Genomic DNA, 18,444 nt, shown 5'->3' on the forward strand with positions numbered 1-18,444 from the left:
ATGAGTATCATCTTAATGATAGACATATTAGACGAACATGATTGAAAAATATCATAACAAAATTATATATATATATATATATATATATATATATATATATATATATAAAATGATCATTTGGACATTTGTAAAATTAAAATTAAAATTATTATCACAGTAGATAAAATAAAATATTTCTTCGTTTGTACTTTAATGTATCCAAAAATTAGATATGAGACGAAGTCATTTGTTTAATCTCGCAGTATATCATCCCACTTCATGCTGATATCAGCAACCTCTATTGTATCCACGTGGTAAGTTAGCGATGAGAAAGGGCCACTCATCTCCAGGTGCCACCTATAATCAATTGTGGACATCATTATAAAGTTGTCCTATTTTTTGAGTTTGTTTCCATCCCTTTGATGCCATCTAATTAATTATTAAGCTTTTTGTATGTGATCAGCAGTAAATATATATTAATATATAGATATTTTTTCCCCGAGTATGAGTATAATCTTGATTCTAGATCATAAAGATATAATTTAATTGTCCGCAATATTGACAAAACCTCAAACATTAACTCGAGATCTACTTGCTTATATTGAGCAAAAAAATTATAAATAAAACTTCTAAATCTATCTAAATAAATTAAGAAAACCACCTACAGTTAGTTAGAATCGAACCTAATCAACTAGTCTCAAAGCATCACTCTTAGCCATTGAGCTATGGCCTCATCGGCTACATATAGATAGTTAAGTGAACTTGAATGAGGTAGTATTTGGAAGAGCTTCTAGAAATCACTTCTCAGCTTTTGATTAATAAAATTTCAATTTTGTTAAGGAAAAGTAGAGAAATGTTTCTTAGAAGCTCTCCAAAATATCATCTGTATATTCTTGAATTGTATAGAGAATTATTCGAATTTAGATATGGTTGTAAGAGTTTATGTTGAGTACTTTCGAGTTTCTAACCAAGGAAATGTTCGGAAAGTAACATTTAAAATAAAGTCTTGCAAATTAACACCACCACCTTAAATTCTGAGAAAATTTTTGGAATTTCATGTTTCGTGTATATTTTACATTAGAAAAATCTAGAAAATGGAGGATAAATGGGATACACATAATACAGCACGAGTGAATGATAGGATATGCAGTGGTGTCCACTATAGTGTTGCAGTTCCATTAGTTTGGTACAGTTCTTCATTGTCCGTACCTTGAAGCCGGACATGATCTCATAATTTAAAACCATAATACAAAGTTGATTCATTTTAATTAAGCTATGATTTTATGTATTTTATAAGATTTTCTTGAATCGAAAATCGTATCCGAGAGCTAGGTCATATACTATATATGATTATCATCTAATATATATATACATACATATATATATATATATTGTTTTTTTATGATATCCAACACTATATGTCTACTTCATACCCACCATGTACAATAGGTGAGTTGACGGGTACAATAGGTGAGTTGACTTGTACATAATGGACATGAAATGAGCGTATAGCGTTGAGCACCATAAAAAAACTCATATATATATATATTTTAAATCGGGATCGAAACCAAGTGTCATACCGCGATTGTTGGATTATCACATCCTACCAAATGATCGACCTATCAAAATTTTATTTGGTTATTGTTGTCTTGTTCTAAATTTTATATGTGCCAGCTAATTAATTAATTAACGTGGTATAGTATGAGTAAGTTACAAGGATATTGATTGATCATGAAATGAGGTGTGTTTTGACCTTGCTTGGTCCGCTCATACACAACAAGAAAAGGCTGGTTAGTTTCTTGGATAGGTGGTGATCCCACATTTTATTGAACAAATTTTACTATTTTCTTTTATAGAAATTCTCATGTTAAAACGTCTCAGAGATAAATTTTATGAAACAAATATTTGATTCATAAAAAAAATATTGCTCTAAATTATTATTTTTCAATACAAATATGGATCAAATCAATTCGTCTCACAAAAAACATACTATATTTCTGTTAATTAATTTCTCAATTATTGATTTTAGATTGACTAAACTGATCGAGCACACCATATATTTAATGTTGATGATAATATATAACCTTTTATTATCAATTTCTCACAAAGAACTTTACCATATATTCATTGATTGTATTATTGGATAAGTAGTTGGTCATGATCAAAAGTGTTCCTTCCACTGCTCACAGATTGTGTGGATACAAATTTAAAAAATTTAAATATCACAAAAATAAATAGAGTTTATTTTATATGTATGTTGTACATCTGAAGATGACACAATTGATGCATCATTTATTATATATATACATAGGGACTAAATATAATTAATGTCCAAACCAAGCAACTTATAAATTCAAGATTATCAAAATTAAAAAGTTGCCAAAAACCCACAGTTGAATAATTCAAACTCAAGAATTTATTTTCAAATAATGATATAAAAAGTGGTCTGGATTTTTTTCTAATAATAATAATAATAATAATAATAATAATAATAATAATAATCTGAAAATTTTAATTAATCTGAAATATTTGATCGACCATAAAAATTGGAGCTGCAACAATCAATCCATAATAAAATTAAAGTAACCATGATAGGGAAAAATCTCATCGTTGTCCAGGATCTATCAAACATATAAAACAAAATAAATAATCTAATTAGAAAATTTTCAAGAAAGTGTAACAACTATTAGAATTTCATGACTCGAGATGTTTATGTCATTGCAACACAGAAAGTAAACGAAAGTTATGTTTTATATAATCGCCTATATGATTCACTTTATTTCGTATATATTCTATGTCTTGCATTTTATTTTTAAAAGGAAATTTGTCATTTTATAGAATATAGATTCCCTTAAATTTGTGCTTATCTTTGCAGGCTTAAAGTTTGAAGAAACGTGGCATTAGATACCAAAGTATCATCCATGATGTGAAATGTAAATAGGATTCATCAATCAATCACCATTAATCCGAATAGAATGGATTAGAATTATCCTAGCTAGTTAATTAATTTCTCCAAAGCCGTGATTGAATTGAATTAATTTGGATAAGTTCTTTTTTTCTTGGACACAATTAACTAGTCAATGCATCCCTTCAAAACTTACATGAAAATATAAGAGTAATGTTATATATACAACGAAATTTGTACACCAAATCTTATAATACAAAAAAATTATTACAATAATTTAATTTATCAAAATCTCACGATGCATTAAATACAAAATCTCGCGATAAAATAACAAAATCTGACGATATTATTTTTGTAAATATCGTTGTACACGATATTTTTTGTACATTTAACATTATTCAAAATATAATCATGCAAAGTAAGAATTGAACTCAAAAAACTCAGGTTACTATTGGCTTCAAATCATCTATCTTTCATATTTTCAAATTTCTAAATGTTTTACTCGAAATATTATCGAATCGTCTCGATTTTTATAAATAAAAAAAATATAGAATCCGTCTCTTTCTATAAATCACATTGTCAAGACATGGTTTGTGTCACTTGAATTGAAAATTATAAATGAGGGGCCCTAATACATTCTTGGTGGCAAATAAATTAGTCTTTATTCCCTTTTTGCCTAACCAGTTGGTTTCCCATACTGTTGATAAATAATTAAGCTGATAGCCATAAGCTGTTTCAACTCCAATAATGAAAACAGTGACTTGGATTATATTAACCAAAATAATTAAATATATCAATAAGATTGATTAAATTAAGCAATTGAGAAGATACTTAAGCAACCGAGGTGCAGAGATCCCTTTAATTTATCAATAAATCATGACAGTACTATCTGACTATCTCCATATTTTTTTATATAAAATGTATATCATAAAACTCTTATATAACTGTCTCATGAGACAGATCTCCTACAAATCGATCTATAAAAAAATATTATTTTATAAATAAATATTACTTTTCATTTTATATATAGATTAAATTAACACGTCTTAAGATTATAAATATTTGACCGTCTCACTATCACTGGATACTAGAAACGTAATGTTAATGTATATGCAATTTGACTTGGGCCAAACAATTCCACATAATAAAAGGGTACTTTTAAATAAATATAATACCTAATCAATAAATATTATTACTTTTTGTGGGGATCAACATATGTTCAAAAACAGCAAACTTCAAGCTTTGGTTGGATAGTGGATTCGACTTTTATTTGTTTTAATAATTTACGGATGCATAAAACTTTGGCTTCAAGTGAGTATATGCATATATATATATGATAGTGATGATAATGGGGTGAATGATTTGTGGCATGAGGAGGATCACAGTTGCTTCGAGCATCCGAAATATGAAGAGTCAACCAGAGGGCAATTACGAGAATTCCTGCCTTTTAAACGTTCTCATATCATATAAATCAAAATTAATAATCAAAAAATAAATCAGATGAGAAAACATACAAGCTAAGGAATAGCACATATTTTTGCTCAAAAATGCTTTGAAAGATGAGGAGTACTCAGATTTTATGGATTCAGTTCCATTATTTTTGAAGAATGTTGTACATATGGACTTTAACTATGAATCGAATCCAATCCTTCTTAGTATCAAAAAGGACAAAAAAACAAGCAAATATTAATTGAAGTTTCATACAGAAACAATATAGTAACAAGCAAAGGAAGATCTATCAAAAATACCACAAAAGATTCCAACATTTCAAACTTCTTGTCACTGGAAACTCTGCAAAACAGGTCGACGATGAAAATCCTAAACGATTACTATCATCATCATTATTATTTTAACAGAATGACAATAAACATTCACAAAAAGAATAGAACATGTAGAATCGATCTTGCCCGACAAAAGAGGAAAAAGAGGACTAGCTGTTACAGACCATGCTATGGCCTCGAGGCCCTCGACGACAAGACTTGGTTTGAATTAAGCTGTTCATGAATTTGTCTGAATTTCTCCTTGAGCCGGTGTATCTGCAAAGCATATGACAATTTACCAAAACAACAATAAAATAAGAACCGAAAATTTAAAGACGCATTAGAGAAATTATGCCAGGATTTAATACCCTTTTAAGCTCGATTTCTGTTTCTCTCTTTCGATGTCCCAGTGAATGTCGTAGACTGGTGATGTTGAAAACATTGTCTAAATCATCTTCAAATGCAGATTCTAAGTCGTCTCGTAGAAGTGCAGGTAACTTGTCAACAACAGGCATTAGAAGAAAACAGTTGAACTGCAAGAAGGAAGCATGGTTAAGGAGTTCGTAAAATTACATTCTATTTATGTTCCAGATGGCCAGTTTGCATACACATGTTAAGGACAACCACTCGAGTGAAGCAATGTGGGATTAAGTGAACTTTTTTGTAGCCACGAATACCGGAACCAAGTAAAGGAAACGAGAATGCAGAAAACTAATATGGGGCATAGTTCACCATGGGTGAGTCAAATGACACTGAAGCATACAAGTCCAAGTCAAGAAAAAGGCATGCAAGGTCACAAAAGTGGTTGTTTTAACCAAATGTGTACGCAAGCTTTTCGTTATCTTTTTGCAAATGCTAAATAACCAATATGTTTTTTAAAAGTGGATGTTCATAAACCTTTAGTTCTGCAGATGCAAGAAAGTATTCTCTGATCCCATGAAAAATTTGTTGAACTAATGCATAAACAATCCGTTCAGAGGAAGGGGCAAGCCTCCTATTCCAGAGTGTGCTATCCAGAAGGTCAGCCAGCCTTGTCTCGGTTGTTGCAATACTAGCTGCAGAATCATTTCCTGAAGCCAAATGGTTGAGTTTGACATCTGACTTCAACTTATTCTCTAGCTTATCATTGGCTACAGATCCAGATGATAATTCAGAAAACGAATTGGCGGAATGAACACCAGCTGTAGACTGCTCCGATCCACCAAATGAGTCCAAGAACTGACGTAATCCAGCTCGATTCTGCAATGTAATAGTGTGTGGACAAATTGGTAAGAATATGAAAGGAAAGAGGAGCAATTTTTACAAATCTCATACGTGTTTAGTTTGTCTGATGTATCATAAATAACTTATGTATTACCATCAATAGACTCTTAAATTCAGATAAGCCGAAGTAAGCAGGGGCAAAGGTCAATCAACATTCCACCGTAACTCCCTCTCGGCAAAAAGCAAGGAAAAAACATGGATTCTCCCAAGTCCTAAAACATCTTTTATGACATATTAACGTCAAACACTCACTCCTCACTGTCCTAAAGAGTTTCTAATTGTGCTCCCATCATTTCATCTAAGTGTCTATAAATTGGATTTTCACCAAGTGGGGGTGCACATATAAACCAAAAGATATTAATGTCACAAGACTCACACCTTAACACAGTGACATGGATCTCCAAAATGAAGAAGAAATCACATCAAACATCAAACATCAAACATAATATTATTCATAAGCCAAAACTTAAAAAAATATATTCTTCATCCATTCTAAAGACAAGGAGGATTAGGAAACACATGATTAATTACAAGTCAGAGACTCCGTACCATTTTGAAAAGATGCTGAGCAACCAAAGAATGGAATGAAAAATTCATTAATAAATTCAAATGGCAACTTCACTACCTTGTTGTGGAGAGACCACGAAACATAACGAGTAGTGCTCACTAGGTCCTCCAAACACCTGCAATATTTGCAACGGAATGTTGATGTTGATATAAATCCTATGAATGGGTAAATGGAAAACAAATGATATCAATGGTTTCAAATTGTGCAAATTATACAGGAACAGAGAAAAGGTACAATGCCAAGTACTAATAGTCTACTTGTTTTGTGTCGAAGGAGTTGTAAATGCTATAGGATCAATACCACGAAAACAGTCCATATGCTACGCCGATGCATGAAAATCATATAAACTGTAAGATTACATTGAAGCATGAATCAAAGATTTAATTAATTATTATAATTTTGTATTCTTATAGCATAAAAGAGCTCGTTGTTAGGTACAATTGAAATACAGGGTCCAAACATCTATTTTCAGTCATGAAAGAAAACAAGCTTTAACAAAGCTCAAAACGGAACGAGGCCCACAAAAATAATCAGTCTTCCCAGAGAAGAACAATCTTCAATGATTAAACTGAGCACTTTCTTATTCCATGGTAGATCAATGGGCGGCCTTCAAATCTTAAAAGGATGCAAATCAAATATTATATTTAATCTTGAAAAATAGAGAACAACATATATAGGTAAGTGCCTCCTTTATATACCCCAAAATAACGAATGGGCTTCCAAACTTGAAAAATAAAAATAAACAATTTAAAGGAAATTATTCATTTTCATCAACCGTATGCACCCAATTTAAAACTAAGTAGAATAACTTTGAAATCTGTTGTTTAAAGTAATAAAAATGACAAAATATAGTTCCATATAAACAAATATAACACTATAGCATAGACAGCATCTGAATTAACTTAAGGTTGCATGATCACTTGGCAAAGCCACAGTTTTTACAGTCAGTTCATGAGAACCTGAAATGTCAAGGCAGTTATACTAACTTTTCATGGCATGAACGTTCGGTTGATTCAGCAAAGTTGTTGAAGGCAGCAGAAACACGCTTCAGAAAAACTTCATGGTCACTCAAATATTCACCATCTCTCTGTTGGAAATCACAAGCAGTGTAAGTGGTAAGAAACAAATATAATACCAGCTGGCTCAAGTTTTAAAAGGGGTGTTATCACGAAACCAGCAACCTACAACTACAAGGCCACAAATCTTACCTGGAGAAGAAAAACTGAGATGGGAAGCATTCTTTTCAGAATGTGTAGCAGTCTAGCACCCAACTGGTGCACAGAAAACAACAAACTTTAATTTAGATGCATCTAGAAAGCAATACTTGTTATGGGAATATAAAATATACAAGAACTCAGAGCTCAAGTCAAAGTACAGGCAGAGGGTAAATGGGTGGTCAAAATTAACAGGTCTCAATAGTTTGCTGACAAGAAGCAAATGGATCCATACAAGGAGAAAACAAATTGTTATGCACTTGGGCTTATGAGTAATCGTGGGATTGGATTTAGGGGTAATAGTGGGCTAGATCCAAATAGGGTTAGTTATTTTGTACGTGTTGATAATAAAATCGGGTAGGAGTAGTTAGTTTGGGGAGTTATTGAACTTATGATAATATTTGCTAGTCGATGCTAGGGGAGAGAGAAGATGTTCTGTAATGGATATTTTCTGCTCTAGGGGCCGTTCTGGTGAGAATTGGTCATTTTCTTTGTAAATCTTGTTATTATTTGCCTAATATAATTATTGTGTTGTGTATTCTCCTCTATTACTGGTTGTGTTAGTGTTTTGTGGATTGAAACCTGATTTAAGTTCAATGTCAAAAACCACAAATTTTTACAAGGAGGCTCCTCTAGCAAGGTTTCATTTTTCATCCAGTAGAGTCACTGATTTCTGAAATATATGTCACATGAAAAAATCTTTAGTTTTTACTAGAAACCGACAAAATACTGCAATGTAAAAGTGGAAATACGGGTATTTAAGGCATTGAATTCATCACCTGATGGAGAAAAGGTTCAAAAGTATCACGAGCCTTTGCAACAGCGATGACACAAGCTGTCCTAATGTCCCAAATATATAATAATATAGATTAAGCAACAAATATTTGGGAAAGATAAAGAAAAAAAGACAAATATTTGGGAAAGACTGACCAAATTCATGAATTGAAAAGCTATAATTAATTAATACCTGGAATAGTTTGTTCCATCATGGATGTCCTCAACTCCACATGCATTGACAATTTCTTCACGTGTAATAGGAGGACATTTGATTCCCCCAACAACAAAACGAAACTCGGCCATTGCACGATGATATTGAGCACCTCCATAAAGACGCATTCCTGCATTCTGCGTAGAACCAACATAAAAAGAACTCCTGTGAGAACACAAAAGAACATCACTTGATCCCATGGCAGCATTCGGTAAATAACTTTGGAATCTAATTAATGTTATTGGAAGCAAAAATATATAAAATCCCAACCACAAAAATATCAGGCAGCAAGATGATTATGACACTTCTGACTAAAAACGGAATAACCAAAAAAAAAAAAAGTACAAAATTAGAGTGTTAGAAATACAAAAATTAAACTACTTAAAATATAAAGACTCTTTCAATCCTGATGGAGAGGATACAATATCAAACAAGTAAAGCTTTTTTTAAGTGTTGACTAAATGCTTCAACTTGGAAAAATCAGCACAATTAAATTTCACACACATCAAATGTGAGCATAGTTTCTCAAAAAACACACACCCGATGGCATGCATAAGAAAGCATGCTCTTTTCAACAATTTCCATGAGAGCAGATCAAGATGGAAAACCAAAACGCAAAATAATTAGAAAACTGGTGTGAAAAGAAATTAATGGTGATAAATGCATTCTGCATTTCTCTTCACACACAAAACATGAAGGTGCATGGAGGAAAAGATAGATATTTGCAAAAATATACAGCTACTTACAGGTATTAACTTCTGAGGCAACTGAAGGCCATCAGAGCCAATAAATGATCCTCCATTGACCCTCTCATCTTGTAGAGTTTCACCTGAAAAATGAACAAAGTTGAGCTACCAATATATTAGAAGAAATCTAATACATAAATATAATCAACGCAATGAATCAAACATGATATAGAGAGGCGAACAGACGTGAATACAACACAGAAAATGAATATGGGCACAACAAAATAGAACTATCCATGATAAGACTGAAACGAGGTTATATGGTTGAAATTGTGAATAACACGATTTGTTCTCTTTGCAGAAGTATTGAGTGGTCACAAAGAGCTTACCAAATTTATCCGGTGGTGCAACAACTGTTCCTTTCAGCAGAAGTGATAACTGAGCAATAAAAATATAATCAGGCATGGCAGCTTGAAAGGCAAAGATGAATTTTTCATACTGGTTAGTTGGAAAACAAACAATCAACCATCTCGAGATAAGAGTAAATTATGACACGAAATAAAATGTAAATGATCAGTCAGATTATTTATAAAAGCTAGCAAAGTTCATGCAAAAAGAGGTGTGCTGGCAAGATATGCCAGTGAATATTATATACGGCAGCAAATTAAATAATCAACCTGTCAAAGGCACAAAGCTAAGAGTCAAGGCCAATGTTAATTTTTCAGAAACTAGCAAGTCCTGTCTCATTTAGCTTTGTTTATCTTTCATGTTCTACTAGGGACAGTGTCTTCGAAATTCATAATGGTTAAAAGTTGAATATCAAGTTTATTTCACCTTGGTCAAAAAAAGATCGTGGAAAGCTCTTCCTTTCTCTTTGAGCTTCACTTCATCCAAAGTGCTGAGGAAAGGCCAACAACACAGTAACTCAATTCAAAAGGTCAAATGTCACAATTCACTTCAATTTAATGTGCCAAAGAAACCAAACAAGCAAATAGACCATCAACAGGACCACAAATTTCAACCAAGACTTCAGAGTAAATTTGAGAAGTGACGAAAATGATGATTGCCCACTTATACTGATTTTGCAACGTAGGTTGAATATAATCACCAAGAAAGCACCCTTCTGATGATGTTCACCGCTAAAATATTTCAATTTTTTTTAATATCCTATGTTCTGAAGAAATATCAAACCTTAGTTCCTGATTTATGTCATTTAGCTTCTTTGTTGTGCTCCGATACTCTCTTTCAAGAAGTGGAATGATCAGTGGTACGCTGTCCATATACCTTGAAAGACAAGAAGATCACAGAACTGTAAGTTCCAGCGTTAATGGCCACTCATATGCAGCAATATGTACATTGTATACCTTTTCTGCAGCAACTCCTCCAAGAATAACCGAAGGCTGCTAACACCGATTCTGCTTCTTTCAAGTTTTGAAAGTGTCCTACCTAACTTTTCCTCCAAAGCTATGATATCTTCTATCTCCCTCAATGATATAGCCTAACAAAATTAAAGGAGAAGATTAATTTTCAATTAATATTGGCAATAAGGCAATGCATCATTAAAACATATAAGACAGTGCACTCTGCAATGCCGAAGGTTGTAGGTGGCTACACCTACGATGTTAAACACGCCTATTCCTAAAAGGCTAAAACACTATTGATGACTTTGACAAGCATGATGATGGTCTGACAAAAAAGCTCTAGATAGCTTAGGTTTTTAACCAAGTGGAAATCATTAACAGTCCTGAAGAATACTCGTAAATCCTGTAGATTCTTTAAGACATTTTTTTTGGTATTGATACACTGAATATAACGTTTTAGACCAGTCATTATAATCATGAACTTGGAATAGAAAATGCAGGCCTCAAGATAAGACCAATGCCAATTTCTGTAACCTGTTACCTGGAATGAACTCGCTTGAAGTTTTTGCAAATTGTAATCCCCTCACCCTAACCGGTTAAACAAAGTGGCAATTTACAAGGTATAGCAATCTATCGCCTAAATTATCTTCTGAGAGCAAATCTTACATAAATAATAATGTTGGCAAAGAAGTAAAATTTAAAAGTAACAAAGAAATAAAAAAATAGAAAAGAGTACCGCAGAAAAAACATATCACATGCCAGCACGTGAAAGGCTCACCCGTAAACTGTCCTATTGGACATAATGTGGCTCAAGAAGAATAGAGTCTAACCTGTTTGAACTCATCATTTGACCTGTAGACTGATTCATGCCCAGATCCAACTCTCCCAGAAGGAACAGAAGTGAAAAAGGGTGAATCCCCTAACATGAAGCCATCAAGCGTACACGCAGGTGGTGAAAGAAAAACTTCCACGTCTGAAGAGCGAGCAAACTGAGGGATTTTTGTATCAAGCTTTGTTGACACAACTACAGTCCTTGAAAGTTCAGGATCAATCTACAAAAGAGTGCAAGATGGAATCAATCATCTACAGAACAGAACAACGTTGAAAGGTTTGAATAGTAAATGGCATCACCATCCCCAAATTTTTTAAGGAGTCCTTGTTTTGGCTCAAAGTACTTCATGATCAGAAATGAAGTTTGTGGATCTGACAATATGGTTGTAGTAGATGCAAGTCACTTGGTCTTTTGATAATGCGAGAGCTTCCTAGGTCAACTAAAATTCATGCAACAGAAAAAATTCTATATTTTTTCATGACCACACTGACAAGAATACTTTCACGATCCTCGTAATAAATTGAGTCTGCAGAGGATTCTAAACATATTTATTAGTTAAAAAAAGTGAGCATACAAGCTGATGGGGCTTGTAAATTAAGGTAACTGCATAATTCATTAAGTCCTTAGCGATCTATTGGCTGTCAGACAGTCTCAAACTCTGAAAGAAGTTGATAGCTAGCAAATGTTTCTCCTTACGGTGTAAATAAACGTCAGGTAGCTACTTTTGGCAATAATTGTATGGTTCATGCAGGCAAATGAATTAATAATGTAGTCAAGCAAAAACAACATGACCCGATACTTCTATGACTCTTTCTGCACAAATTTACTTTTAGAATCGTAATTGTATGATCCACCACTTTCTGTCGCTGATCCACCCCTGCAATGTAAATTGTAAGATACATTTCTTTTGCACTTGGAAACATAGTGAACAAGCTAAGAGCATTTCTTTATTTTCTGGGGTTATTAAAGTAAGTAAACCTACACAGCTGACATGAACATACTTGCATCACTACCCTCCGTGTTGTGGCATTACTCCAATCACTACAATCTTCAAGGCATAATATGATAAATTCCTTGTGCTGCATCTTATGTCGCACCAACGACTCCACGGCACGAGCTTGAATCTGCCATAAAAGGTTCTTAGAATTAGACAAGAAAATATGTGATCTTGAAGCGAAACTAGGTTGAAATTAGAACCTTACCTGCAATCCCCGATTTTTTCGAGTTGGGGCTGGAGCAACAAGTCCAGGGGTGTCAATAATGGTAAGGTTCGGACAATACTTGAACTCTATTCTGATTATTATTTCTTTTGAAGAAAATTGGGAAGGTTCTCGCTCCAACCTCATGTTTTCAGCTTCAATGTACGCCTGCAGCAGGACATTCATCACATCCAATGATATTGCAAATACATGCAATTATACAAGAAAGGCACTTCAGGGAATACAGTGTTAAAAAGTTCATTTGGCAGACAATGACTAGATAAGCTCTGCTGAAGATTTTGATCATAACCTTCAATATATGTTGAGAGACGGAAGGTTACAAGTGTTGGAAAACATGCCAATCAATTCACACATACTTTCACAAGCAGGGGTGGATCAGCGACAGAAAGTGGTAGACAGAAAATACTCAAATGCATACATTTTTCTTTCTAAAAATGGCCTTTCTCTCGTCTTCGAAAGACAACCTGTTCCGCGCCAGCTCTCAACCAATCGTTGTACACATTTTAGCACAAGTATTAGTCATTTTATCTGACTCGGTATCGAATCGTGAATACCTGAATTTCTTGGAGGGATTTCTCCTGCGAAACAGAAGGATCCGAATCCGAAAGAAGGTGGCAAAGCGGGGTGTCACAATCGGGATTGAACTTCATATGCAAGGTAATGGGACGACGCGTTTTGGTTCCGCCACCAACATGGTTGAACTGAAAGCCCATGAGAGCCTCGACAAGCGCACTCTTGCCGTCAGTCTGGTGGCCCACCACGAGGACCGCCGGCGCGTCGAACGGTGTGGAGAACTCCTGGGCCAGGCCATGGAGCTCATTGTAGGCTTCGTAGAGCTTCCACTGGCTTCCATCCATTTGTGCAGAGCTAGCAATGTTGATTTTCTCGTCTTTTTCCTCCATTTGCAGTGGGTGGGCGGGAGAAGTGTGTGATCGAGAAGCCTGTTATCGTGAAGTCGTTTGGAGGTTTTTGAAAAATATTTTGGACCAATTCAATTTATTATTCATTGGGCTGGATAAGTGGCCCATTCTCTCTCTTTTTCTTTTTTCACGTGTCGCATTCTCGTATAATCAGGAATATTTTTTGTCGTACCGGTATAATTATAGGTTTATATATACAAGTTATCGGTCTACACATGGTTCAATTCAAATAAAATTATATTTTTGAAATTAAAGTAGTGTTTGTAAATTTTAAAAATAAACTATTCATTGAACTAGATAAGTAGCTCATTATCTCTCTTTTTCTTTTTTCTTTTTTTTTTCCAAGGACATACCGGTATAATTATCATGGTTCTAAAATTCGCTAGGCGCTAGTCGGGCGCAAGACCAGCGCCTAGCACCTAGGCCGCCTAGGCGGGGACTAGGCGGCACTAGGCGGATTCCACGGTTTCAACTTAATAAATGAAATATTATAACTCCAAGACAATAATATCAAATTTAAAATGAGTTCAGCATTTGAAGAAAGAGCAAACACCAATTTTTTCTTCAAATATGGCACTCAAAATGTGGGCTTCTTCATTCGCTTTGATTCTTCAGCCTTATAATTTGCGAGATGCTCTGGTTACTCAATCATGCAGACAATGAAAGATGAATTTTGATCTAGGGCAAGCCAACGAATCAATTTTCTTGTTGTACATTTGTTTAGGGCTTATAAAACTGAAGCCCAACAAAAAAATTACATTTCAGTTTTTTTTTTTTGTAATTTGGGTTTTGAATTTAAAAGCCCAAATTAAAAAAAAAATCTGAAAATCCTACCCTATTTCCGCCTAGCCCCGCCTAGGACCGCCTAGGCACCAAGGCCGCCTAGGCCGACCGATTAGCATGTTTTCGGTGCGGCCACCCGGCGCCTAGCGTCTAGGCAGCCGCCTAGCCCGAGTTTTCGAACACTAATAATTATAGGTTTATATATACAAACTATCGGTTTACACATGGTTCAGTTCAAATAAAATTATATTTCTGAAATTAAAATAATGTTTGCAAACTCTAAAAATAAACTATTTATTGAACTGGATAAGTAGCCCATTATCTCTCTTTTTCTTTTTTCTTTCCAAGGGACACGTGTCGCATTTTCGTATAATTAGGGATATTTTTTGTCATACCGGTATAATTATAGGTTTATATATACAAGCTATCGGTCTACAAATGGTTCAGTTCAAATAAAATTATATTTTTGAGATTAAGGTAGTGTTTGCAAACTCTAAAAATAAATTATGGACACAACTTCCTTAGACAAAGTTGTGTTTGTAACCAACGATTTACTCATAGGTGAAAAAGAAATTATATGAGAATTTATTTACTAAAATTCATCGTCCAATACCACGAATTCAATATTCCAACTTATAAATAAAAATACAAATAGACATGCATGTACAGAGGAAAACCATATCGATCAAAGCCTCCCCATCAGTAAAAAAAAATAACTCCATAGATTGGACTCGGCTTAATTCCAACTTTAACTCCATTTTGTTACATTTTCTCAGTTCGGATTAATGCTGGAATCTGATATTCTTGTTGGAATTTATTGTACAAAATTCAATTATCATTTGCAAATCGCAATATATAGATACACACACACACACACACTCCCTAGTGGTGGAACCAACACGTTAGCATTGAATCAGCAGAGAGGGAAAGCAGTGAAGAATGAAACTCCATTCAACAAAGGAAAATAATCTATGCAACCTATCATTTCTATAAAACAAATCTTTCTAACATATAGGTGATTTGGGACTCAATAAGACAGAAACAACTAGCACTGAATCAAATAAGACAGAAACAACAGGGGATTGACAGCCCACTCCATATTCAACTTCAAATGCAACACATAATTAATTTCTAGTTAAATTCACTCATGGAATTGGATAATTGAAATAGGCTACTGATTCATTCCTCAATTCAATTTAACCCATTTCCATATATATATGTGGTTCACGCCTCAATTCTTATTGACTCAATCCACTTTTCAAACAATTCTCACCCATACAATCAGCACAACAATCATAATTTACATGATGTAGCAATCTTAACAATTGTTGAGAACGTGCATCAAAAAAAAAATTGAATTTCAAACCTGTCTCATCATCAAATTTTCTTGATTTTCTGCACCAAGTGTTACCTTCGAGTTCATATCCAAGTACTGTGACCGGTATGTGCCAAAATGTGCTCGAATTCATGGATCAGAAAAAATCTTCCCATATATTCATTCAGGCAAAAATAGACGTGTAATCAGGTAACTGTACTTGAAATTCATTGTTTGTAGTATTCTACTATATACCTCTATCTCACAGCCAAATTGTGGGCTCAAAAACTAGTAAAAATGGTATCACGAAATCTCAACAATTTTACCATCTAAATCAGTTCAAGAATAGCGAATCTTATACTAGTATTTCTTCAGCCAAAAGAGAACCCAATCGAGAAATCAGTCAGTGCAAATATTGAGAAACACGGGCAATCTTTTTGTCGAACCTGCACCATATAGAACTTTTTGTATCTGAGCCTCCAAATCTTCCTTCGTGGGATTCTCTTTTCTTTCACTTAACGCAAGTGGTAAAATAACGTCAATTCCATCATCCAGAGGTAACCAATTTGAACATGAAAGGGCAAGAGTTGGGACCTTCCTATCGTACATGGATACAGAATTGGGTTCGAGAGTAGATGTTAATGAGGCCATTGGTGTGGGTGGTGTCGGCCATGAGAAGGCTGCTGCTGCAGTGGAGGAGGGAATGATTTGTTTAACTGAAGAGCTTTTCTTGCCATTTGATGATGAGCTTGATCCACCGGAACTTGAGTACAGTTTGAAGATCTGTTCGCAAGAAAATTGCAAAAGTATCAAGAAACCACACAAGAAATCTTGTGGTACAAAGATGTGAAATTCAACAATTGGCCCAAAATATGATACAATATCTGGCAGGAAAAGTCAAGGAAAATGTGAAAAAGAATGTATCTTTCATACCTCAAGCTTGTTCTTGCCAGAGAAACGAGGAGGACGCAGCTCCTCCTTACCGTGTGCGGACTGTTGCATGTGAAATTGAAGTCAATAAAGCATTTACTCCGTGTAGTGACATGAAGCAGTGCGCTTTTAGGTACTTTTCCTCTCAAATTATAAACTAGTGAAAGAAAATAAGAACCATTTTCTTAAAAGGAATAAGAACCACTAGACTAGAATACTTTTGATAGAGAGAGATGGTTGACCTGGCATTTGGAGCCCAAGCGGCATATACCATAATCCTCCCAATTACGGCATAGTTCCGTTTTATTGGAACTGCTATTTTCGGCTCCCACACCAAATGGCTGTGACAAAGAAGTGGAATTCAAACTCAATGATGTCAGACCTGACCTTACTCTCGATCGGCCGCCTTTATTGGATTTTAGCACCGGAATTCCGTCCATAACGAGAACATCCTCCTCGACCTTCAGAGGCGTAGCGAACACCGGCGAGGATGGTACAGTGGCGCCGGGCGCCGGACCGCCGGAGCACAGGTATTTCATCAGTGGAGACGGAGAATCCGAACTGTCAGATGCGTACGGGTCGAGAATTGGACTCAAAGGCGAGTGGTGAAAGCGGCGACCGCCGACGAAAGTCGGCACATTTATCGGCGAGATGGCGCCATCTAATGATTTCAGTTTCGGAACTTTGGAATTGAGCTGATTTTCCATGGAAATGCACTGCAATTAAATAATCATAGAATTCAATATCACAGCAATCAGAAACCTCAAGATTCTGTGTTGCATGTCGGAAACTTTAAACGTAAACCTAATTTCGAAATCTTCATCAACAAAAACCCTATAAAAGCATGCGAAATTAGTAAAATCACACCAGAAACATCCAAAATTCTTCGACCGAAATAGAAATTCCAAGCCTTCTCTGTACCTGTAGAATTCTAGTATACATCCATATGTTTTATGCGCGCCATTTTCGGATTTGAAACCTTTTCCTGCGATGAAATTAAGGGGAAAAAACACAATTTTTACTGATTCTGAGAGCAGAAACAATGAAAATCACAGTAATTCAAATCGAATCCCAAAAATGACAGCACTGAATCTCAAATTCGTAACATAAGAAGATCAAATGAACGATGGAGAGCAAATCAGAGCAGCGTTCTCCCACCGCTTAACTTCGACGCCACACTCATGGCAAAAGACTCTGCGTCCAGAGTATTTATACCCTTGTATTGCAGGGTGTCGGTGTGGCCTTTGGGAAGGAGAAGCTTCCGAAAAATAATGCTTGGGTTTTAGTTTTGTCCTAAATTTTGTTATTTTTAATTTTAATTTGTCAACTTTATGAATTTTTTAAGAAACTATTTTTTTAACTTATTTATTTCGTCACACATATTTAAAAAATAAGTAGATTTATTGATGATACAATATTTTTGAAATTGGTTACGCAAAATGAACCATACATAGTACAAATCTTCACAATTTTTCGTTGGTTTTTTTTTTAAATTAATTTAAAAATTAAATTAAATTTCAAAAACAAGGTGAGCTGTAGCGTTTTACAATAATACTGTAAAACGCTACTGCTAAGAGCGGACACTACAATTCGCAAAATGAACCATACATAGTACAAATCTTCACAATTTTTCGTTGGTTTTTTTTTTAAATTAATTTAAAAATTAAATTAAATTTCAAAAATAAGGTGAGCTATAGCGTTTTACAATAATACTGTAAAA

At 34.5% G+C, this 18,444-nt stretch overlaps 2 protein-coding genes across 2 annotated transcripts; both read right to left on the reverse strand.

Moving 5' to 3' along the window:
• Window positions 1-4,568: 4,568 nt before the first annotated feature.
• LOC140881349 (dynamin-like protein ARC5) lies at window positions 4,569-13,722 on the reverse strand. Its single transcript, XM_073286588.1, has 17 exons — window positions 13,331-13,722; window positions 12,759-12,923; window positions 12,558-12,680; window positions 11,555-11,776; window positions 10,728-10,861; window positions 10,555-10,647; window positions 10,198-10,261; window positions 9,753-9,801; window positions 9,424-9,506; window positions 8,657-8,814; window positions 8,469-8,529; window positions 7,684-7,746; window positions 7,462-7,562; window positions 6,533-6,590; window positions 5,542-5,883; window positions 5,013-5,177; window positions 4,569-4,920 (listed from the first exon to the last, which is right to left on the reverse strand). Exons 1-17 carry the CDS (start codon window positions 13,676-13,678, stop codon window positions 4,834-4,836), a joined length of 2,316 nt encoding a protein of 771 aa, XP_073142689.1. The 5' UTR covers window positions 13,679-13,722; the 3' UTR covers window positions 4,569-4,833.
• A 2,275-nt stretch (window positions 13,723-15,997) lies between these two features.
• LOC140884321 (uncharacterized) lies at window positions 15,998-17,960 on the reverse strand. The gene is made up of 5 exons (XM_073291040.1): window positions 17,883-17,960; window positions 17,646-17,709; window positions 16,967-17,440; window positions 16,728-16,787; window positions 15,998-16,577 (listed from the first exon to the last, which is right to left on the reverse strand). The coding sequence occupies exons 2-5, from the start codon at window positions 17,664-17,666 to the stop codon at window positions 16,194-16,196; spliced, it is 939 nt and encodes a 312-aa protein (XP_073147141.1). The 5' UTR covers window positions 17,667-17,709; window positions 17,883-17,960; the 3' UTR covers window positions 15,998-16,193.
• Between the last annotated feature and the right edge of the window lie 484 nt (window positions 17,961-18,444).

Source organism: Henckelia pumila, chromosome 2 (genome assembly GCF_033568475.1).
Source record: "Henckelia pumila isolate YLH828 chromosome 2, ASM3356847v2, whole genome shotgun sequence".
Lineage (NCBI taxonomy): Eukaryota > Viridiplantae > Streptophyta > Magnoliopsida > Lamiales > Gesneriaceae > Henckelia > Henckelia pumila.